At 39.2% G+C, this 22,283-nt stretch overlaps 2 protein-coding genes across 2 annotated transcripts in view; both read left to right on the top strand.

Moving 5' to 3' along the window:
- Positions 1-11,200, top strand: part of LOC139934566 (splicing factor 3B subunit 3-like) — a 33,460-nt gene extending 22,260 nt beyond the window's left edge. The window contains exons 15-27 of the mRNA XM_071928837.1: positions 200-355; positions 630-770; positions 1,490-1,612; positions 1,815-1,969; positions 2,623-2,797; positions 3,582-3,787; positions 4,089-4,245; positions 4,601-4,726; positions 5,056-5,268; positions 5,928-6,170; positions 6,795-6,899; positions 7,895-7,990; positions 8,207-11,200. Coding sequence (XP_071784938.1) covers positions 200-355; positions 630-770; positions 1,490-1,612; positions 1,815-1,969; positions 2,623-2,797; positions 3,582-3,787; positions 4,089-4,245; positions 4,601-4,726; positions 5,056-5,268; positions 5,928-6,170; positions 6,795-6,899; positions 7,895-7,990; positions 8,207-8,251 — 1,941 coding nt within the window. The 3' untranslated portion in view covers positions 8,252-11,200. The remainder of the gene's footprint in view (positions 1-199; positions 356-629; positions 771-1,489; positions 1,613-1,814; positions 1,970-2,622; positions 2,798-3,581; positions 3,788-4,088; positions 4,246-4,600; positions 4,727-5,055; positions 5,269-5,927; positions 6,171-6,794; positions 6,900-7,894; positions 7,991-8,206) is intronic.
- Positions 11,201-14,573: 3,373 nt separating this feature from the next.
- On the top strand, positions 14,574-21,779 carry LOC139935277 (transmembrane protein 208-like). The gene is made up of 4 exons (XM_071929791.1): positions 14,574-14,670; positions 15,977-16,132; positions 17,064-17,200; positions 19,239-21,779. Exons 1-4 carry the CDS (start codon positions 14,665-14,667, stop codon positions 19,444-19,446), a joined length of 507 nt encoding a protein of 168 aa, XP_071785892.1. The 5' UTR covers positions 14,574-14,664; the 3' UTR covers positions 19,447-21,779.
- The last annotated feature ends 504 nt before the right edge of the window (positions 21,780-22,283 follow it).

The following is a 22,283-nucleotide window of genomic DNA, read 5'->3' as shown; positions in this document are numbered from 1 at the left end:
GACTCGAAACCCTTTACTTTTAAATGGTTTTATCGTGGTAATTTTTGTGAATTTGTTGTTGTTTTTTTGTTTGTTTCTGCACTTTCCCGCGTTTTTTATTTTATATATATTTTTTTGTACTGACTGTAATTTGCATGTATTGGCACGCAACTTAAGTGTTTCGACCCTAATCTCATTTTTAATTATTATTGATCATCAGACAGGACAGTTGAATGAGTACACCGAGCGGAAGGAGATGTCAGCCGATGTCAAATGCATGAGTTTAGCCACTGTGCCATCAGGGGAACAGAGAGCACGATTCTTGGCTGTTGGTCTCGCTGACGACACGGTCAGAATCATATCACTTGACCAATCGGTAAGTTTCTATTATTTCTTGATACACTCATTCTGTATTCTCACTTAGAGGGTTATAGAAATGGTAACTCTGCTCGGATAATGTATTATGATTTCTCTCCTGCGTTCAACACAATGCAACCACATCTCCTCACCCGTAAGTTATTGAATATGGACGTTCCTCATCAACTGGTTAAACTTATTCTTGATTTTCTTGGTAAGTACCCCTTACCAGATTAAAATATTTGCTATGCCCCTTCAATGCCTGACCGTGTTTACCTTAACTCTTGTTACAGGATTGCTTACAGCCATTGAGTATGCAAGCATTACCAGCTCCCTCGGAATCCCTCTGCATCGTTGAGATGGGAGGCACGGAGGCAACAGAGACGGGAGAAAGGGGAATGGCTGGTGGGCTCTTCTTGAACATTGGACTTCACGTAAGTCGTCATGCTCCCCCTATCTGTTTATACAATCCTTTCATCACTTGAAAAGTTTGCTAGAGTAAAACAGCTGGGATTAATACATAAAGGACCTGCCCACAAAGGCCGCGTCCTATGTGAGGAATACATCGTAGGCCTAGGTGGTCAATATTTGGAACACATGTTGTGCCGAGTCAAAGGCATCTGCCATTTATTCGGGTGGCATGGTTGGCGTGTGCGTAAAGCGCTCGCCTCTCACCAAGGTGACCCCGGTTTGATTCCCAACCAGGGCCATATGTGAGTTGAGTTGTCGGCGTTTCTCTGCTGTGCCATGAGGGTTTTCCAGAACATCCGGTTTTCCTCCCTCGGGAAAAATCAAACACTTCCAATCTTGGCTGTGCTCCGTGGTCATAATGGGTTGATGTGGCTGGCAGCCAAAGCCGCCCTTGCATGCTTGCTTCTCGAACACGTTATAGCCGTGTCCTTCGCAATTCAGCTCTTAGCTGTGAGTAAGGATGATTAGCCCCCCAAATTATAATTATAATTATATGAAGTTTGTACTAAGTTGCCCTTGCCAATTGTTGCAAAGCAGACTTCAATCAGTTGGAACTGCTGACATAAACTCTTTTTGCCTTTTTCTCAATATCTTTTTTCTTGCAAGATGGTGCATAAAAACCATTAATAAATTTGCAATTGTACCAATGTTAACATTTCCCTCTTTTTTTTGTCATGTATAGAATGGTGTTTTGTTGAGGATGGTGCTCGACTCTGTAACGGGTGACCTATCCGACACAAGAACAAGGTATCTAGGTTCCAGACCCGTCAAGCTGTTTAGGATCAAGATGCAGGGCTCGGAATCAGTAAGTAGCTTTAAGGCAGTGGACACTATTGGTCATTACTCAAAACGAATGTTGGTATGGTAACGAGTAATGGGGAGCTGACGATAGTATTAAACATTGTGAGAAACGGCTCCCTCTGAATTAACGTAGTTTTAAGAAAGAAGTGATTTCTCACTAAAATATTTGAACTGAGTTGAGTTTTTTATTTGTGATCTGTCCGTAGGTTCTTGCCATGTCTAGCCGATCGTGGCTTAGTTATTGGTACCAGTCGCGTTTCCACCTGACCCCGCTGTCCTACGAGACATTGGAGTATGCGTCTGGGTTTGCCTCGGAGCAGTGCCCCGAAGGAATCGTGGCCATCTCAACAAACACACTCAGGTAAACAATCAGTGTTTCTCATTTCATTTTATATATTAATTGTGGTTGTGAAGCCAAGGACCTGTGTTAAAGTGAACTTACTCACTGTACTAGCCAAGAACCCTATAAAAAGAATACAAAGGAGGAAGTTTCATAATTTGTTCTTACCCTTACACCGATATGTATTAAGCACTTTATTCTGTATGCTGGGTACATTTGAGGCGTGGGATTTGAACCCACAGCCTTTGCATTGCGTGAGCAGGTGTCTTACCACTAGACCACCGTGATAGCCTAGTGGCTAGAGGCAGGTTTGGGTTAAAATTTAGTAACGGGTACCTTAACAAAGTTCAAGTTTTAGATGTGGGAAGAACATCCCTGAGTATTATTCAATTAGGTTTGGACTGGAAAACCAAATCGAAATAGTGCCCCTGGCGTGAGTCTAACCGGAGCCCAAGAGTTGGGAGGCAAGGAAATATACCAACTACGCCAACCAGACTACCCAGTTTTGAGGCTGGGATAGGGGATGTTGGAAGGAATGCTTTGATGTAATCATAGGAATAGGTCTAAAACATGAATGACCAAAATCAAGGATGTGAAATCCAGAATAAATAAGTAAACTTAAGCAATGTTTGCATATTCACATTATTTTCCTTTTTAATGTTTCCCATTGATAGAATCTTGGCTCTGGAAAAGCTTGGGGCAGTCTTCAACCAGGTATCGACACCACTGACCTACACGCCACGCAGATTTGCCATCCATCCAGAGAGTAATAATATAGTGGTGATTGAGAGTGACCACAATGCGTACACAGAAACAACCAAAGCAATGCGCAAACAACAGATGGCAGAGGTAGGGCACCAGACTCCTTAGTTTTTAATTATTAATTGGTTTATTGAATTGGTTCATTGATAAAATCACATTGAAGCCAAAAGCTTTGAAAATGAAAAGTTTGATTTATCAAACTTGGGAAATGAACCTAATACAGGCAGAGTAATAATCCTTTTGAAAATTTACCCAGTCAGTTTCTGGTGTGGTTTATATTGATAGAGTAATAATTATGTACAACTCAAAACTATTGATAAACTACAAGCCACAAGATCTATAATCCCCTTTACAGTGGTCCACAGGGCTGTATGCTTCCTTTTTGAAAGGGCAAGGGCACCAAGGCATTTTCTTCTTGGTAAAGGGCACCATATGATGAAATTGCAAATTTGAACTGGAGCATTTCAAAGGCACCAAGGCAATGACCCGGGGACACGGAGGCAATTGCCTTCGTTGCCTCCATGAAGTATCAGACCTGGGTCCACTCTTCTTTTGCAAGATGACAAAATGAAGTTATGTTGTCCTCCACATAAAAAAAAAAATTATGATCCACTAAAGTTGTCGCGTTGGATGCTAGTTGTCCAAGAGGGGATATATCTTTAAAATGTTCAACAACATCCCTGTTCATCCAACCTTTTCATTTATTTTTCTCAACTCCTTGATTGGGGAGCCTACAACATCAAGCCACTAACGAAAGCGCTAAGCAGTTTTATTCCATCTCTGACCCTGCAAGCTCACTCCTAATCGCTATAAGTGGTGTGGGTTATATAGAGACCAGAGATACTGATACTTGCCCTGCCTTCCTCAACAGGAAATGGTAGAAGCAGCTGGGGATGAGGAGAGAGAACTAGCTGCCGAGATGGCTGAAGCCTTCCTTCAGGAAGACCTACCGGAGAGTCTGTTTGGCGCCCCCAAGGCAGGCCCGGGCATGTGGGCGTCGCTGGTCAGAGTACTGAACCCTGTGAATGGAACCACGCTGGATTCTGTGGCTTTGGAACAGAACGAGGCTGCATTCAGGTAGAAACCGTAATTCCTTCTCAATATTTATCGTTTTTTTCAAAGTTTTCTGTTGAGTATTTGATTGAGAGTTGATTGATACCTTGTAGGTTTTACTGGGTTTTTTTTACAACTTAATTTTCAATTCTCATCATCACCTTTAGTAGAATTTATTTTGGTACACCACACTTTTTTAAAACTCTTCAGGATTTGCTTTATCAGAAGTCATTAGCGTTTTTATGTTAGTGTTTTTGTCCTAAAAATGTATGCTTTATGTAGGATCCTTGTAAAATTTGTTTGTTTTTACCTGGTTTTGCTGCAGTCTTTGCCTGTGTAAGTTTGCAAGTAGAGGAGACGACACCTTTGTCTTAGTGGGTACGGCCAAAGACGTCACCCTGAGCCCAAGGACCTGCTCTGGGGGTTTCATCCATGCCTACCAGCTCACAGAGGACGGCAAGAAACTGGAATTACTTCACAAAGTAAGATTTGAACACACCTTTGATTTGTCCTTCCTTAAAACTCATGTGAAATAAATACCAACTGGGATTGTTTTGGGTGTTTTAGTCTCGTCAACACTATACAAAAATTAAACTGCTACCTTATTTGTTAAATTGACGGTATTCTTGGGCAGGCCTCAAGTCTGCTACCACCCAGTGTCCCTAAAACAAAAGTGTGTAGCAAAAAAATGAAAGAAATCATGAACCATTTTTTTCCTTTTTTTTCTTTTTGTACAAATTGTTGCATTTTAAGTGATTCTTGAAAATGTTCTTCTGTTAATGATACTTTTAACCTAAACATCAAGTTTTATTTATGTTTTTGTTGTGCTTTTATTAGACTCCAGTGGATGATGTCCCTTCAGCAATCTGCACTTTTCAGGGCCGGGTCTTAATTGGTGTTGGTAGATTACTCAGAATCTACGACTTGGGAAAGAAAAAGATGCTCAGAAAATGTGAAAACAAGGTTAGTACTCAACATGGTTGAAATATCACGTATCTTTAACATTGCACCTCATGTATGAAATTCATTTCTGCTTGACCTCAGAACAAGGAACAATCCTTCAATCTTCAAATGACAGCTGAAAACTCACCTCTTTAAACTAGCATTTTAATCCAGGCCTTTTTACTTTGACTTTACAAAGTAGCCCTTGAATTGCATGTTTTCAGTGCTTTTTGTTTGTATTATTATTATTTTAATGTGTCACGATCTCAACCAGTATCAAGACAGAATTTTAATGCAACATGAGTTTAATCTATCTTGTTTCCATTTGTCAACTTTCCCCCACTCTGTAGCACATCCCAAACTTCATAGTGAATATCCAGACGACGGGTCAGCGGATCATAGTAAGCGATGTCCAGGAGAGTCTTCACTTTGTACGGTATAAACGTCATGAAAATCAGATGGTCATCTTCGCTGATGATACGCATCCTCGCTGGGTCACAGCCATGGCTTGCATGGACTACGACACGGTCGCTGTTGCTGATAAGTTTGGAAATCTTTCAATTGTAAGTAAAAAAGGAATAATTACAATTGGACTTAACAATTCATGCCTGGAATTTCATCTTTGAGAGTGCAAGGCCAGTTTCATTTTGCAAGGGCACTTCCATTGGAAAATCTTTTAAAAAGTCTTTGGGAGATATTAAATTGGGCACCAGGGCCAAGAACAGGGGCAACAGAGACCATGTCTATGTGGCCTTCATGTAATCCCAGGCCTGTTACATTCACTACCATCATCTGTACACTACAACTTTTGGGCACGATGATAGATGCGATATCATGGTCACGTTCAAACTGATCGTGTTTTAACTTTGTATTTTTTTTTCTGTTAAAGGCAGTGGAAACTATTGGTAATTGTCAAAGACTAGCCTTCACAGTTGGTGTATCTCAACATATGCATAAAATAACAAACCTGTGAAAATTTGAGCTCAATCGGTCATCAAAGTTGCAAGATAATAATGAAAGAAGAAAACGCTCTTGCCACACGAAGTTGTGTGCGTTTAGATGGTTGATTTTGAGACCTCAAGCTCTAAACCAGTTGCAGCAATGGTTACTGTATAGTATTCTGTATAGTATTCTGGCTGGTAACCTATTTTTGCTAAGCAAGTTTTTGTGCTTACAGGCTTTATGAATTTTTGCCTATAACTTTCTTATGTTGATTTGATAGATTCGGCTGATACAAGGCACCAACGATGACGTTGATGAAGATCCGACGGGGGTCAAAGCCCTCTGGGATCGAGGTCTCCTCAGCGGGGCTTCACAGAAGTCTGAAATCATCATCAATTTCCACATCGGAGACACCATCTTATCGCTGCAGAAGGCAACGTTGATCCCCGGTGGCTCGGAGTCACTGGTGTACACCACGCTGTCTGGGGCAGTTGGAATCCTAGTGCCATTCACATCCCATGAGGTGAGACTTGATACTTGGTTTTACGCAAAGGCTTTAGGCTCGCTTTTTTTTTCTTTTGCAAAGAGTTCTTACAAAATTTGATGTTAGTTGGTCCTGTGTGTTGTGTACCGCACGCAAAACAACACAGTGCATTTACGGAAAAGAGAAGGGGTTCGCCCTGGTGTTCCTGGTTTGATTGGCAGCATGTTGCGCAACAGCACCTTGTCAACCATTACATGGTGCTATTAAGGAATAGGTCTCATACTTCAAAATGTAGCTCCACAATGCCTTGCAGGACAAAATACTGAGCGCTTTGATACCCCCCCTAGGGGTGTGATAAAGCGCTATATAAGAACCTAATATTAACCTACTTGTATGGTATTTTTTATTTGATTGAAGAATATAAATATTGATGTTTTATTTGTAAAGAAAAACAAAACGACGAAATGTTTCATTGTTTTATTAACTGTAGTGTGCTTCCACCAGCTCTAAATGTATTCTTTCGCTAATTTCTGAACCTTTTCACTGGTTTTTAAATTCATTTAATTATGCTTCAGTCAGTACCCTCATTGGATCTTTTTTCTGAAAGTAATTTTAACAAACGTTATCCTCACCAGTGCATAAACATTGTTACCTTTTGTATAGGACCATGACTTCTTTCAACATCTTGAGATGCACATGCGCTCAGAGTACCCGCCTCTATGCGGACGGGACCACATCTCGTTTAGATCCTACTTCTTCCCAATCAAGGTGAGTCCACAGATTGTTTTAAGTGTTATCAGAAATTCTTTCACGCTCTTCGGCAGATAATTGATATCCGCCCCCAGAACCCTTCCCTCCCCCCAGAACCACACCCCCCAAAAAAACCTGCCCTCCCCCTATCCCTTAAAGGAACACGTCGCCTTGGATCGGACGAGTTGGTCTATTAAAAGCATTTTAAAAGTAGAATATAATGATCCACACAAGTATCACTCAATATTGCACGGTTTTCATTTTACGTCGCAAACTAACGGTCGGCCATTTATGGGAGTCATAAATTTGACTTCCATAAATAGCCGACCGTGTTAGTCGACGGGGTAAAAAGAAAAACCACGCAATTTCGAGGCATATTTGTGTAGATAATTGTATTCTACTTATACAGCATCTTCCTAACCATACCTATTTTATAACAAACGGTTACAGAATGCCTTTCAAAGACCAACTCGACCGATCCAAGGCAACGTGTTCCTTTAAGATGAGTTGCGGGTATTGCCATAGTGATTTGTAATGTGACATCACACTTTGCTTAGCAATTAAGATTGATACACAATTAAGAGAAATCTTGATTACTTGTAAGACCGATGCCTTGGCCCAATTTCATGGCTCTGCTTACCGTCTAATTCTGCGGTTACAAATCACCATTCTTTGCTCAAATTTCTGCTTAGCTGTGTAAGCGAAGAATTCCTACAAGCAACAATTCACTGCCAACCCGTGAAATACACTTGCCATAAGCCCGTAATTCCCTGCTTCTGTAAGCGCCGATTCTTTGCTTACGGTAAGCAGAGCCATGAAATTGGGCCCAGGTGTATTTTCCTGCAATATATTGTTCTGTTAATCTTAGTTTTCTTCTCTTATGTTTTTGTATGAACTACCTAATTATTACCGTTGTTATTATTATTATTATCGGTATACTCTATAGGCCCTACTGGTTTGTAACTTTGAAATTTAAACTTTTTAACCTGGTCTTTGTTAATGTTTTTACACAGAATGTTATTGACGGTGATCTGTGTGAGCAGTTCAATTCAATGGATACCAGTAAGCAGCGAAGCGTGGCCGATGAGCTAGACAGAAACCCGAGCGAGGTATTAGGATTAAGATTATTAAGTTCACAACTACCCCCTCCCCCTTAACCTAAATATAAATCTTGTTAAATAAAAGTTCACTAGATGTTGTTCATAACAAGTTTTCATTATTACACATCTAGAACTTGTTCTTTCTTGTTTCATTTTGCGTTGATTCTTACAATCTCTGAAGTTATTATAACCATTAACTGTACTTTGTCCTTCTTACTTCTGCAGGTATCAAAGAAACTTGAAGATATCAGGACCAGATTTGCCTTCTAGACATTTCCACTTTCCTCTACTGACAATCAAATCAAGCACCAACCTGAGACTGTAGAACCGCTGTTGTATCTTCCAGAAAACCATCAGCGCTCTCCGTGGTTTGCAGATACAATTTTTGTTAACAGCTGAGCACCAGTAGCACATTGTCAAACTGGGCAGTTCTGCGTTATAAATGGTCTTTAGTTTTTATAAAATAGGGAGACCACCAACAAAGGGCTGGATGGCTCAGTTGATGGAGCACTGGTACGTAAATCCGAAGGTCGTTGGTTCAAGTCCCGCGTCGGTCAATTCTTTATTTGTTGAAACCCAAATTAAAATATGGACGAGTGAACAAATTGGTGGTCTATTGAAATTGTCCTGCTGGCAAGTCACTGAAAAAGTAAAGGTCAAACCCTGATCTTGAGAAAGTATGCTACAGATCTCTTTCTTCAAGTGTAGAATGAAAAACATTATTCTTCACGAATGGATCTAGTAAGTTCAGCAGCCCGAACTGCTGTTCCACCAAGGCTGGTTCATACTCGCTGCGACTGCGTGCATGAACCAGACAATTCGAAATTTGATTTAGCGTTCATACTTAGTCAAAATAAAAAATAAATACGCATTAAGTTTGCGTTCGCACGCGGAAACGAACGATGTTATTCACAGACATTATTCACTCAAATTGCGCTTACACATCCGACAAAATGTTAAAATATTTCAATTCGTTCGACTATGCATCCGATTAGTGTGTACGACCTTATTTTCATTTTGAAAAGTTCATACGCATTTGCGAAAAACAATTACGCACTGCGCTTCCTTTTACGCACTGCAGACTTTCAAAAACGGGTCAGCGCGCTGCATATGCAGTGAGTACGCAGCGAGTATGAACCGGCCTTCTAAAGTGTAGGGCCAATCTGCCATGCTTGTCCTAAAACCATGCAGCAGTAAATTCACCAAGTGGTTATTTTGAACAGCAGTTTCCGCGATAATTTGTCGTCCTCTTGCGCGGCAAGGATCAAACTATGCACAATTTCTGTGATAAAATTCCAAATCTCCCACAACGATTGCACCTTTTAAAAGTTCACTTAAAGATGCAAATCTTTGGTCACTTGTATTGCTTTCCATTAATAAATATATCGCATGTAAGATAGTGGATGTGAAGGTGATTGTTAACCAAATGTTTGTTCACGAGGAGAGATTCAATTCCTGAATCATGTATAGCTTTTTTTAAAGTGGCCAGCAACTGGCCTCATGCCTTGTATTAAAATACTTCATTGTACATAGGTCCCCTTTTTTGTTTTCCTTAATTCTTTTTGTTCATCACTTGTAAATAATTGTTCAATAGTTCCTTGGTTAGGATTCCTTGTGGAATGTGATTGTATTGTTGTGGGATTGAGGCGGTTGTTTTGTGTTTCTGGAAAGTTTTCTTTTGACTTTATGCACTCTGAAGTATTTTGCTGCTTCTAGGGGGAAAAAAAAGAGCAAAATTAGAACTCAAATTCCTTATTTGTTTCTCACAAATCCTGGTAATTCAATAAGTACATGTCTGGAATTGGATATAGTTGGAACGTGATAATAAGTATGGACCTTAACTCTTTATTTCACCTTAAAGCCATTATACACTTTCGGTACAGACAATGAATTAAAAGTTCACAGATTTACAAATAATTCACAGGGTTTACAGAAGGTAATGGTGAAAGACTTATCTTGAAATATTATTCCATGAAATGCTTTACTTTTTGAGAAAACATTAAAACAACATCAATTCTCGATAGCAAGAATTACGGATTTATTTTAAACAAATGTCATGACACGGCGAAACGTGGGGAAACAAGGGTGGGTTTTCCCGTTATTTTCTCCCGACTCCGATGACCGATTGAGCCAAAATTTTCACACCTTTGTTATTTTATATATAAGTTGTGATACATGAAGTGTGGGCCTTGGACAATACTGTTTACCGAAAGTGTCCAATGGCTTTAATCGGATAACTTTATGCATTTGAAAGTGTTAGTCTCTTTGTTTTACATTATCTAATTTTTCCTTTTCAAAACTGTAAAACCAAGTTTCTCATTTTAAAACTACCTGAAGGATTGTAACTTGGTGCATTAAAAGCAAGACTTCAAATTTTCTTCACAATACCAGCAAATTGTATAACACAGTTGAGCGATTGACCAAATAAATGTCTTTGTTTATACCAAACACCAACTTGTTTGGACTTGGATGAGGTTAGTTTTCCTGGTCCAGCCATAATCAATTCTTATTTGGGTCAGTAGTCCTCAATCCGACACAATCTGGCAGCTTTAAAGGTATTTGGGAAGATTTTGGAGGGTGAGGGTTAATAACTGCTTTATTTTTCATAGTCAAATTTTCTTTTACTTCAAACTTGAGCGAAGTTATTTAACTCCAAATTTTAAAATGTTATTTTAGCACAACATTTCTAATAAATACTTTGATGAACTTTGAATCATTCTGTTAGAAAAACAACACTAAAAGACTTTGTTTAAAGACACTGGACATTGTTGGTAATATTGTCAAAGACCAGTCTTCTCACTTGGTGTACCTCAACATATGCATAAAATAACAAGCCTGTGAAAATTTGAGCTCAATTGGTGGTTGAAGTTGCGAGATAATGAATAAAAAAACGCCCTTGTCAATTTGAGACCTCAAATTCTAAACCTGAGGTCACGAAATCAAGAGAGAGAGAGAGCTGTTTCTCACAATGTTTTATACTACCAACCTCTCTCCATTACTCGTTACCAAGTAAGGTTTTATGCTAATAATTATTTTGAGTAATTACCAATTCTGTCAACTGCCTTTAACAAGCAGTAAATTGATTGGTTATTAATTGATTCAAGCAAATATTATTGCGGGTTAAAACAATTAAAATTTAGATTGTTTGATGCATTGCAGCTGTAAGGAACTTCTAACAAGGTTTAGTGAGATCAATAAAAATTAAAGTAATTTTGTACAAAGAAAGCCGTACTTTTTGTAACAGTTTCTTCTTCGGTGTTGTGTTTGCTATAGACTTTTTTTTAAATTATTTTATAAACCGGTTTCATATACATGTAGGTTCAAAACATCATTTACAACAATACTAGCAAAAATATTCTGGGGCTAAATAAAAAAAAAATAAAAAAAACAGAACTTAAAGAACCCAGTGCACCCATCGCAAAGAGAAGGGGGTGTTCCTGGTCTGATTGGCAGCAGACTGCGCCACAGCAGCTTGTAATCCATTTCATTGAAAAGATTAGTTTTAATCATGTGTGCAATTTGGTCACCTTTACGCTGTGCAGCAACAACCTCCATCGCCTTTTACGCTGTGCAGCAACAACCTCCATGCGTTGTTCGACTGCAGCAGGTATAAATAATCACTTAATGAGGGATATTTCATGAGCTGTGAGTGACCCTACTACGTGCTCACAAAAAAAGGTATTCACTTTTTAATACAATGTGTGTGAGTTTAGAAAATATCTCTGCCATTGTGATGTGCACAATTCTCTGTCCCCTCTACACCAGCCGCATCATGTACCTGCAAAATACTCAATATTTTACGTGTTGTGTGACCATCAAACGTGCACACATTTTTCCCTTAGAAAAGGTCTAACTTGTACGGTACAAAATATGTGCGTAGAGAAAATAACTTTTCCTTTATGGTGTGTACAATTTTATCCCCCTATAGTGGCACTATGCACCTGCAAAATAGTCAATATTTTAGGCATTGTGTGACCATACAGCATGCACAGATTTAACCGTAAAAAGGTCCCATAATACACGATACAAAGCCACCAAATGGGAAACTAACTTTTCCGCTAAGATGTGTACAATTTTGTCTCTTACTTTGTGCCGTACCCGTACCGTACAATAAAGGGTTATTTTAGCCGCTGAGAGTGACCATAACAACGTGCACAAATCACCCCGTAGAAAAGTCCTCATTTCTACGGTACAAAGTCTGAGTGTTTCGATCAAACCCCCCTTAATTACTATGTAGACAGTTAAGTCGTGCACGCATTTTACCCGTTAAAATGTTCTCACTTGTACGGTACAATGGTTGTTTCTTGTGATATACACTTTCCATTGAGATGTGCACAAATTTGTCTCCCTACGCGGCGAGTAGTCGCAGTATTGTGTACCCGTATAATGAGGGTTATTTTAGGCGATGATACAACGTGGTGTGGTGCACACATCACCCCGTAGAAAAGGTCCTCACTTGTACGGTACAAAATGTGTGACGAGACAATATTTTTTCTGTATTATGGTGTGTGTACAATTTTGTCCCCCTATAGTGGCATAATGCACCTGCAAAATACTAAATATTTTAGGCGTTGAGTGACCATACAACGTGTACAGATCTAACCGTAGAAAATGTCCCGAAATGTACAGTACAAAGCCGCAGAACGAGAGAAATAACTTTTCCGTCAGGATCCCTAACCGGATACTTTCGCGTAGTGTACCCGTACCATACAATAAGAGTTATTTTATTCGGTGAGAGTGACCATACAACGTGTACACATCATCCCGTAAGAAAAGGTCCTCACTTGTACGGTACAATGCTGATTTCTTATTAGAAAACTTTTCTATTGAGATGTGCACAAATTTGTCTCCCTACACGGCGGTTAGCTGCTGCATTGTGTACCCGTATTTTAAGGGTTATTATTGGACGCTGAGTGACCATACAACGTGCAGTCATTATTACGCATAAAAGGTCCTCACTTCTACGGTTCAAAGTGAGTGTGATGAGCAAATAACTTTCCGTTGTGATGTGCACAATTTTTGTCTCCCTATTCCGCGGCACAGGGGGACAGTGTACTCGCTAAATATGTGATATTTTAGGAGTGGTGGGAACATATAAGGACGTGCACAGATTTAACCGTAAAAAGGTCGCCAAATATACGGTTCAAAGCCTTTGAAAGCGAGAAATAACTTTCCGTTAGGATGTGCACAATTTTGTCTCCCTAACCGGACACCATTTCGTGTGGTGTACCCGTGTAATGAGTGATATTTTAGGCACTGAGTGACCATACAACGTGCACACATCACCCCGCAGAAAAGGTCCTCACTTTGTACAGTACAAAGGGTGTATTTTGGCACGCATCTTTGTGCACATTTGTCCCCCAAACCGGAGACTCTCGGCCCGTGTTGTGTACCCGCATAATGCGGGTTATTTTTGGCGATGAGTGGATTCTCACAGTTCACACACACTTTACGCGTATAAATGGAGTTATTTTGTGAAATGTTTCCACTGTGATGAATGAATTTGAATGAATTTGAAAGAATGAATGAATTGGTTTTTAGTGATTTGCCATCGAGGAAGGCACTAAAAACTAACCTCTACAGCGGTTCGGAACTTTTCGTGTGCTCTCGGAACATTCCGGCACGGTTCGCGACGATCACCCACGCAGCAGGTTTGGGGAGTTGTTACATAAGAGTGGACTAACCACTAGGACCTGGTTGTTTATATTTTCATGTTTAAAAGATGCAATTGCACTGCTTCAGACCTCTTTATTCAAGTACATTTGTAGCAGCAGGTTTGGGGAGTTGTTACATAAGAGTGGACTAACCACTGGGACCTGGTTGTTTATATTTTCATGTTTAAAAGATGCAAGCACTGCTTCAGACCTTTCAAGTACATTTTGTAGCAGCAGGTTTGGGGAGTTGTTACATAAGAGTGGACTAACCACTAGGATCTGGTTGTTAATATGTTCATGTCTAAAAGATCAGCTGCTTCAGACCTCTATATTAAAATACATTTGTAGCAGCAGGTTTGGGGAGTTGTTACATAAGAGTGGACTAACCACTAGGATCTGGTTGTTTATATTTTCATGTTTAAAAGATGCAAGCACTGCTTCAGACCTCTTTATTTAAGTACATTTGTAGCAGCAGGTTTGGGGAGTTGTTACATAAGAGTGGACTAACCACTAGGACCTGGGGCCAATTTCATAGAGCTGCTTAAGCAAAAAATTTGCTTAAGCACGAAAATAGCTCGCTTATTTTACACATGTTACTGGCCAAAATTTCCTGCCATATACATTGCTTATGACTAGTATTAAGCTGTTGTTTACTTAGCATTACAATTGAGTGGAGTCTTGGCCGGTAATCTGATTTTACTAAGCAATGAAATTTTTGCTTAAGCAAAAATTTTTGCTTAAGCAGCTCTATGGAATTGGGCCCTGGTTGTTAATATTTTCATGTCTAAAAGATGCAAGCATATGCAAAATGACGTCATAAGGTCATTCTCGCTCGGGTATTCTCTTAGTATTTAGTGCTTTCCTGCGATCGATGGGGTCGGCAGGCTTTTCCATTATCGAGCAAAGTAGAGGGCGCTCCGTAAAAAAAATTCAGACGACTTAAAAATAAATCAAACACGCGAACGAAGTTCTGCGACCAGTACCACCAGCACAGTTTATCTTGTAGAGAACTACAAATATCATATAATCATGGCGGTGAGTATCTAGAATTGTCATGTAATTGATGATGTACCGAATAACTGATACATAATGAAATTAAAGGTTTGTTTATCGGGTGGTTTGTATGATATTTATTGTGATGTGACAGGTCAGTGTGCATGCATATGGCATGCATTGCATAGTGGGATGTAGTGCTGCACCAGTTTCGTGAAGAAATGTTAAATAAATGTTTGTGCTTCCTACGGATAACTTTCCGTTTGGCACCACCACCTTTTAACTCGTTTTTACAAAAGGGATATCTCGTTGGTAAGTCTAGACTATATTATTATATTTTTGACTTTTCCTTTCCTATCCTAAGCGCATCATCTATGGGTTGAGCTTCCATACATAATGGGTCGCTAGCTCTGTCCCACTGGCCTCAACAACTTGTTTTATTTTTATTATTGTATTTTGTAAATAATTGTAACCTCGTCTTGTTGACACTCTTTGAGTATACAACCCTCCCGACATTCTACGACCCTCCTACGACCTAGCCCCACTTGTGTGGCCAAGGCTAGCTGAACCCTAAGGATTCAGCTAGCCTTGGCCACACAACACAAGTCAAGTTGGGCTACCTACGACCATGACATGGATAGACCATGACCCAGTGTAACTCACTCACTGGGAATATGGGGTGTAGTTGCGATAACGAAATTCTCTCTAGTGGCAAACGACAATCTGGTCCAACGCAGATAATTTTGACAGCTAGTCACCAATTTTGCCCCATTTTTACCACTCAATGTCTAATGATCACTCAAAACACCATTGAGAAAATATTTTTGAAGAAAAAGGTGAAAAACTTACCAGATTTCGGAGCAAACTCACAGTTCCATATTTTGAACCTGTTGCATCGCTTTGCAAACGCTTTATTTTTTAGTCACCAAGCGCTGAACCGCCTATAAGCCTTTTTGAGGTATGGCGGACACAATGCTACAACACTGTAAAGTTGTGGTAAATTTGTGCGTATTGACCATAGAAATAGAACGTATGTTATTCAGTGAAGTGCGCATTTTAGGCAACGCGGCGTTTACTCGTAAACCTAATGGCCACCAACATGGTGAGCGTGGCATCAGTCGCGGCGTGTGACGTGCGCGTATCACGTCCACCATACCTCAAACCGGCTTATTGCATTGACAAATCGCCGAGCCGCGGTCGAGTTGGACTAAACCATTCTGGACTAATCCAAAGGTGTCCAGTGTCTTTAACAGTAGGAAAAGATGTCTATTTTAACCAAGTAAAAAGACAAACTTTTTCTCTCTCTCTTTTTTTTTAAATGTTTTTGTTTTTTTCTTTCTTGGTACAGCCTAAGGGTAAAGTAGCAACGAAAGGTCAGAAACAGATTGCAGAGGAGAACAAACAAACGCTGATCTATTACCGTAACATCATGTTTGGGGCAAGTGCTGCGTATGTCGTCGTTCGTCTTCTATGGTGGCTAGAATCTTTTACGTGGCTACACTGGGTGAGTATAATTTTGACAAACAGTTTTATTTGTGGTCATTCTGTGATAATAATCATAAAGCCTCTGAAAATTACCCTCAACTTCTCGTTCAAACAGTTGAATGCTTTTTGGAATTGTTCCTCAAAATTTGACCCGGTTCCTCCTATACTGGGGTGTGTGAGTGTAAAACCAGGCTTTCTACTCTTGTTCTGACCAATACAGCTTGCTTTGCTGAATGTAAAACAAAGAGCCATCCGCGGCTTTACATGTAGTAGGGCCTACTGAATCTTTTTAGAACTTCTTGCCTGGTGCATGTTTACCTCCATCCTACAATCTAATAATAGTAATTTATTTCTAATATAGCGTCTTACATAAAAAATCTCAAAACGCTGTACAGTATGTTTCATATTTTAAGCTAAAAAGTGTAAGCAAAATACAGCAAAATTACATTGTACAATAAGAACGACAAAAACATACGACAAACACCAATACGAGATAAACACCAATATAACACTTAATGTAAAGTTGTCAAAGATAATGTCTTTTAAAAAGGAATGTTTTGAGATGGGTTTTAAAATCTAGACTGTTTTAAGAAAAATATAAATTCCTACCTTCAGCTCTCCAAAGTTATTGTCGTCTTAATGTTTTCTTCATGTATTTGATCAGGACTCTGATCATCAGAGTCTCAAAATTTGCACCTCAACCTCTGTTGATTTTGTCATTTAAAATCTGACTCAGTATTCAGTAGGAGAGGTCAAAGCAGTTGAGAACACACATAGTACCATCTGGGTGCCGGCCTAAAAAATGTTGGGCCGCTGTTTTAATGAATTAAAGTTTTAGACATCTCAATTCTTGTCAAACCACGTGAAAAGTTTAAACAATGCTGTTTGATGATATACATTGCCTTACAATGTCTTGTTTGTTGTTTACATTTTTTTCCCCCTTACCTCAGCTGTTGTTGATATTTGCATCTTCTGTGTACTTCGGCTGTTACCAGTTTATGGCCTTTATGGCCAAGGCTAAATACTCATCAACAGGCTCAGTGGTGGACGGAGGTGTAGACCTAAACATGGAGAATGGCATGGCTGAGTGAGTTTCAATCTTCACCTTTCTCCTACCCAACCCCTGGGGTGTGTTTTCACGGCTGTAACCAATAACTGTTTCAGCCTATGGCCAGTGATCAACCAGTGGAAAGTTCAACTGAAACAGTTTTGGTTATGGCCGCTAAAACGCACCTCAGACCTAGATTTGTAGGTAATAGACCTTTCTTTTGCAACGTCACAGCCCGAGTTTTTGCCAACCCAGATTGGAAAACTATGGAAAGCCATAAGTGCAAATCAAGAAAAGATCACTATTTTTGGTAACAATGTAACCAAATTTGTTGATTTTGTTTAAAACAAAACAACTAATTATGAGAGGTATTTTATTTAACTGAAAGTTTGCAGAAAATGTTGAACTTTGTTAAAACATCTGATTTTACGATTTAGTGATTTACTAACATTCGGCCGACCATGTCAACCAAGGCGGTTTGTTTATCAACAAAAGAAAGGTCTATAGCCAAGTGATCTTTAGTGCACCAATTAAGTTCTGGTGTTCTGATCAGCAGAGTGTGGGTTCGAGTCTGGGTCATGATACTTATGTCCTTGTGCAAGACGCTTAACCGCTATTGCCTCATCCTTAGGATGGGACGTAAAGCCATCGGTCCCAGGTGTTGTGTAATGCATGTAAAAAGAGACCTGTACAATATTCATTGACAGGTTTGCCCAAGGGCTTTCTGGCATGGTTGGCTGCAGATTGTGTCAGCAGCACCTTGTATATTTATAAACATAAATTCAGGTATTATTATCATAACTCTGCATACTGGTGTTAAAATCAATGAGCGAATAACAGTGCCCTGAGCGCCAATCAGATACAATCCAGGCTATATCTCGTTTCAATGTTGGTTCTGATTTCTGATGGCACGATGTTCTGCGTTCCAGTCAACATTGAGCTGGGTAACGGGGAGGGAATGTATATTGTCAGGGGGAAGTGGACATGGAAAGGTTTTATGTAACGTTGGGAATAGGTGGTGGCCCAAGCATTTTGGCCTGTATTGTAGACTGTAGTGTTTTCCAAGCCCATAGTTAGTTGTATGAAATTTATTCCCTTCATTATGCTTTTCAATTCCAAATCTCCCAAAAGAGAAGTGATTATACACTTAACTTCTTGATTCAGTGAAAGTTCAGAGATATTAAGACATGTGGTTCGGGGGAGTTGGTTTCAAAACTCCAACCAGTTGTAAATTGTTTTAAAGGACATAAATACTTCTGTTCTAAAGCCGTTCCCAAGTTAACTGTTTATTGTGGTGTTTAGTTTGTCTCAATGTTGATTCTACAATATTGAAACTATTTTTTAGAGTTAAAAGGATTGTTGTTCCAATATTCCATTGTTGTTCCAATATTATGGTAATCATGCTTTTTATGTTGTTGCTCCCATGGTATGGGATGATCTTCCATCAAATATTCATGCAGCCCACAGCTATAGAATCATTTAAAGACACTGGACACTATTGGTAATTGTCAAAATCTAGCCTTCACAGTTGGTGTATCTCAACATAAAGATGCATAAAATAACAAACCTGTGAAAACTTGAGCTCAGTCGGTTATCGAACGTGCGAGATAATAATGAATGAAAAAACACCTTTGTCACAGGAAGTTGTCACAGGAAGTTGTGTGCGTTTAGATGATGGATTTTGAGGTCTCAAAATCAAATTCGTGGAAAATTTCTTCTTTCTCGAAAACTATGGAACTTCAGAGGGTGCCGTTTCTCAAAATGTTTTATACCATCAACCTCTCCCCATCACTCGTCATCAAGAAAGGTCTTATGTTAGTTTTTAATAATTATTTTGAGTAATTACCAATAGTGTCCACTGCCTTTAATTCTATGGTATTTGTTTTGTTGTAATTATGGTAGTCGTGTTTTTAATATAATAATGTTTAACTTTTTTATTGTTCAACTTTTTAACGTTTTAAAAGCTTTTAATTGTCACTGTGTTCAGTGTGCTAAGATAATTTTAAGTGGTGCACTTGAAATGATAACAAGTAGGTGATTGACAACTTAAAAAAAAAACCTTAACATTTACATACAGGCATGTGAAAGACATTCTACTCGTCACGGCAGTCATCCAAGTGCTAAGTATCATGACAGACTACTTTTGGCTCCTCTGGTTGGTTATTCCAGGCCGAGCTTTTTACCTTCTCTGGACAACTATTCTTGCTCCGTGGTTTTTTGCTCCTGCTGCGGAGGTCGACGATAAGAAACAAAAGAAAATGGAACGCAAAATGCAGAGAAGATGATGACTCCTCTGTTTTTAATTTCAGTTTATTATTTCAAAAATGTCTCCAGATGTTGTATGGCTCATTCATGTGTTTGTGTGAAAATATTAATATAATAATCTTAAAACAAGTTTTTATATTGCATCTATGGGTGTATCAAAGCTCTTATATTAAGCGCAAAGGTATTAGAAATGCTGGGGCTTTATTACATAGTGTCTGGTTAAGGTTTACCGTTGTGGTGCAGTTTGCAACAAGCCATCGTTGGGGTGAGCCTCTCATGACATCAAAGTCAGGTGAACTGGGTCACATAAGTTTGTTTATACTCAGCCCCTTGAGTACCTTGTTTGGTAGATACGTGCGTTATATGAGACTTTGATATTATATAATAATGTGAAACACTGCACATAAAGTGGACCTATTTTTTCTGGAGGACGAATCGTAAATTGTGGTGACATTACCTTCGGATTGGAGCTTTGGGCTGTAAAAGGGTTTATTTTGAGATGAATTATTGTTTACAAAAAAATAGAATACATGTATAATGATTCAAACAAATGTCTCTCAAAATAATTTTTATGTGGTTTTCCTTTTACTTTATAAACTAACACAATCCGCCACTGTAGTAACACATTTTCGACTACACAACTTTACGGACCTTGTACATAGGTCATGCATTAAAAGGAGAAAAATGCCACGTACATCAGGAATTGTACAGTGATTAGAGGCCTGGGGCGGCTTGGAGCCCGTGTCGCATGCAATTATGTCCTCTATGCAATACTATTCGGAGGACTGTCCGCTGAATAGTTTTGCATATGCAATAGTGTCCGCCCGGACGCAGCTGCATAATGCAATTATGTCCGCCCGGACACTTTTGCATATGCATTTGTGTCCGCCCCCGTGCAAAACCGTTCTTGCAGTATTAAACGCCATTGGTCGCCGACGGAACACGTTTGCCATTTTTTAACAAGCTAAGGGTGCATGTCATGAATGACATGGGAAATGTTCGGCAGTTTGGTATTCGCTGCAATCATAAAATACCTGAATATTCATGCTGCATATATGTTTGTTTAGTGCATGCATGCTCGCACATATGACAGTCATGTACATCCACCATAGCCCCGGACACGATTGCATACGCAAAAGTGTCCGGAGCAGACAGTATTGCATGGCAGACTCAATTGCATTTGACACCGGCCCAGCGTGCCGTCTGTCATGATGACCAGTGAGTGAAAACCAAAGATTATATAGCGCCGCAAGGCGCAAGATGCGGAACTCGGGCTGTGAAATGTGAAATCCCACTGGACGCCATTTTGGCAAGTAACTCTTTTGATACAACAGTAGATCAGTGCAGACATTGGCCATTCCTATCAATGGGAAACAAATTATTCACTTGCTGAAATGGCGCCCACGCGTATTTCACGTTCCAACAATAGATAAAGCTTCTAATCTTTGGTGAAAACCATTCAAAAACTTTCATTTTGCCAGTAAAAGACTATAATAAACTAGGTGTGTTGTTGGTTCATATAGCGACTGAGACATGCAACAAGATGGCTTGTGTAATATTAAGATTAGTCTAAAGAACGTTCTGCATTCCCGAAACGTAATGTTGGCCACATTTAAAATGTACAAATGTGTATGCATTTAAAGGCAGTGGACAATGGTATTTACTCAAAATAATTATAAGCATAAAACCTTAATTGGTTACAAGTAATAGGGAGAGGTTGATAGTATATAACCTTGTGTGAGAAACGGCTCCCTCTGAAGTGATGTAGCTTTCAAGAAAGCAGTAATTTTCCACAAATTTGATTTCGAGACCTCAAGTTTTTGTCCCTGTATGGGAAATAAAGCATTGAAAGTACACAACTTCGTGACACGAAAAGGGTGTTTTTTTAAATTCATAGTTATCTCGCAACTCCGACGACCAATCGAGCTCAATTTTTGACAAGTTTGTTATTTTATGTACATGTTGAGATACACAAAATGAGAAGACTGGAGTTTGACAATTACCAATAGTGTCCACTGCCTTTAAACTTGATTTTAACACACGGAGGGGGCGCCACAATGAAAACTTACGGGTTAATTAAATAGTATGATTTGTTGCCTTTGAAACGAATGTATATTGGTAAGATGATATATATTTCTTTGAAGGATCTTAGCTGGCAGCTCCCCGTGACGTTGTGAATCCCATGCTCAGATGAAGCCCTTTCTAAGATGTGAACCATCGCCCACTGTAGTTCGATTAAAGTAGTTTAGTTTTAAATAGTAATATAAAGCGACCAGCGAATCGCTACGAGACAATGTTTTTAATGTTATTGATACTCTATCTCATGCGTACAAATAAATATTGAAAGGGGAAACTGGTACTTGACTTTTGTTTTGTTGTTGTCTTCTATTTATAAACCATATTCTGATCAATATTGAGTGTACCCAGGAATCTCTGAACCCTCCGAGTAGTTAATAATACATCACGAATTGGTTCAAAGGGCCGAATGCATCACTCAAAACGCTTCTCGAAGTAAACTCGAAGCAACTGTCACTTATAATTAAGACTCGGCTTATTTATGTCATAAGTATGAAAAAAAAAAAAAGTTTTAGTGAACAAATTATACATGTAAATACTTGCATACGGGCGAGCGAAATAGTATACCTATATAGTCAACGTTAGGTACCGCTGATGCTCATGTGTAAAGGCATCACAGCTTACAAGCTTTGCTTTAATGGGCCATGCCTCCATACAGTTTTCAGTATTGTAACATCCTATTTTTTGTGTTTGTATATTGTGTTTGTATGGAAATAAATGTTGATTGATTTGATTTGATTTGATTTAACTTGGATTTTGCGGTAACAAATCAAAACGCCAA

The sequence above is a fragment of the Asterias amurensis genome, chromosome 3, assembly GCF_032118995.1.
Source record: "Asterias amurensis chromosome 3, ASM3211899v1".
Lineage (NCBI taxonomy): Eukaryota > Metazoa > Echinodermata > Asteroidea > Forcipulatida > Asteriidae > Asterias > Asterias amurensis.
Note: the sequence above shows the minus strand (reverse complement) of the source record. Positions and strands in the feature narration are given on the sequence as shown.

Coding starts and splice junctions, on each gene's coding strand:
- LOC139935277 (XM_071929791.1), top strand. Junction 16,133..17,063: donor CTTTTACGTGGCTACACTGG/GTGAGTATAATT, acceptor CCCTTACCTCAG/CTGTTGTTGATATTTGCATC. Junction 17,201..19,238: donor ATGGAGAATGGCATGGCTGA/GTGAGTTTCAAT, acceptor ATTTACATACAG/GCATGTGAAAGACATTCTAC.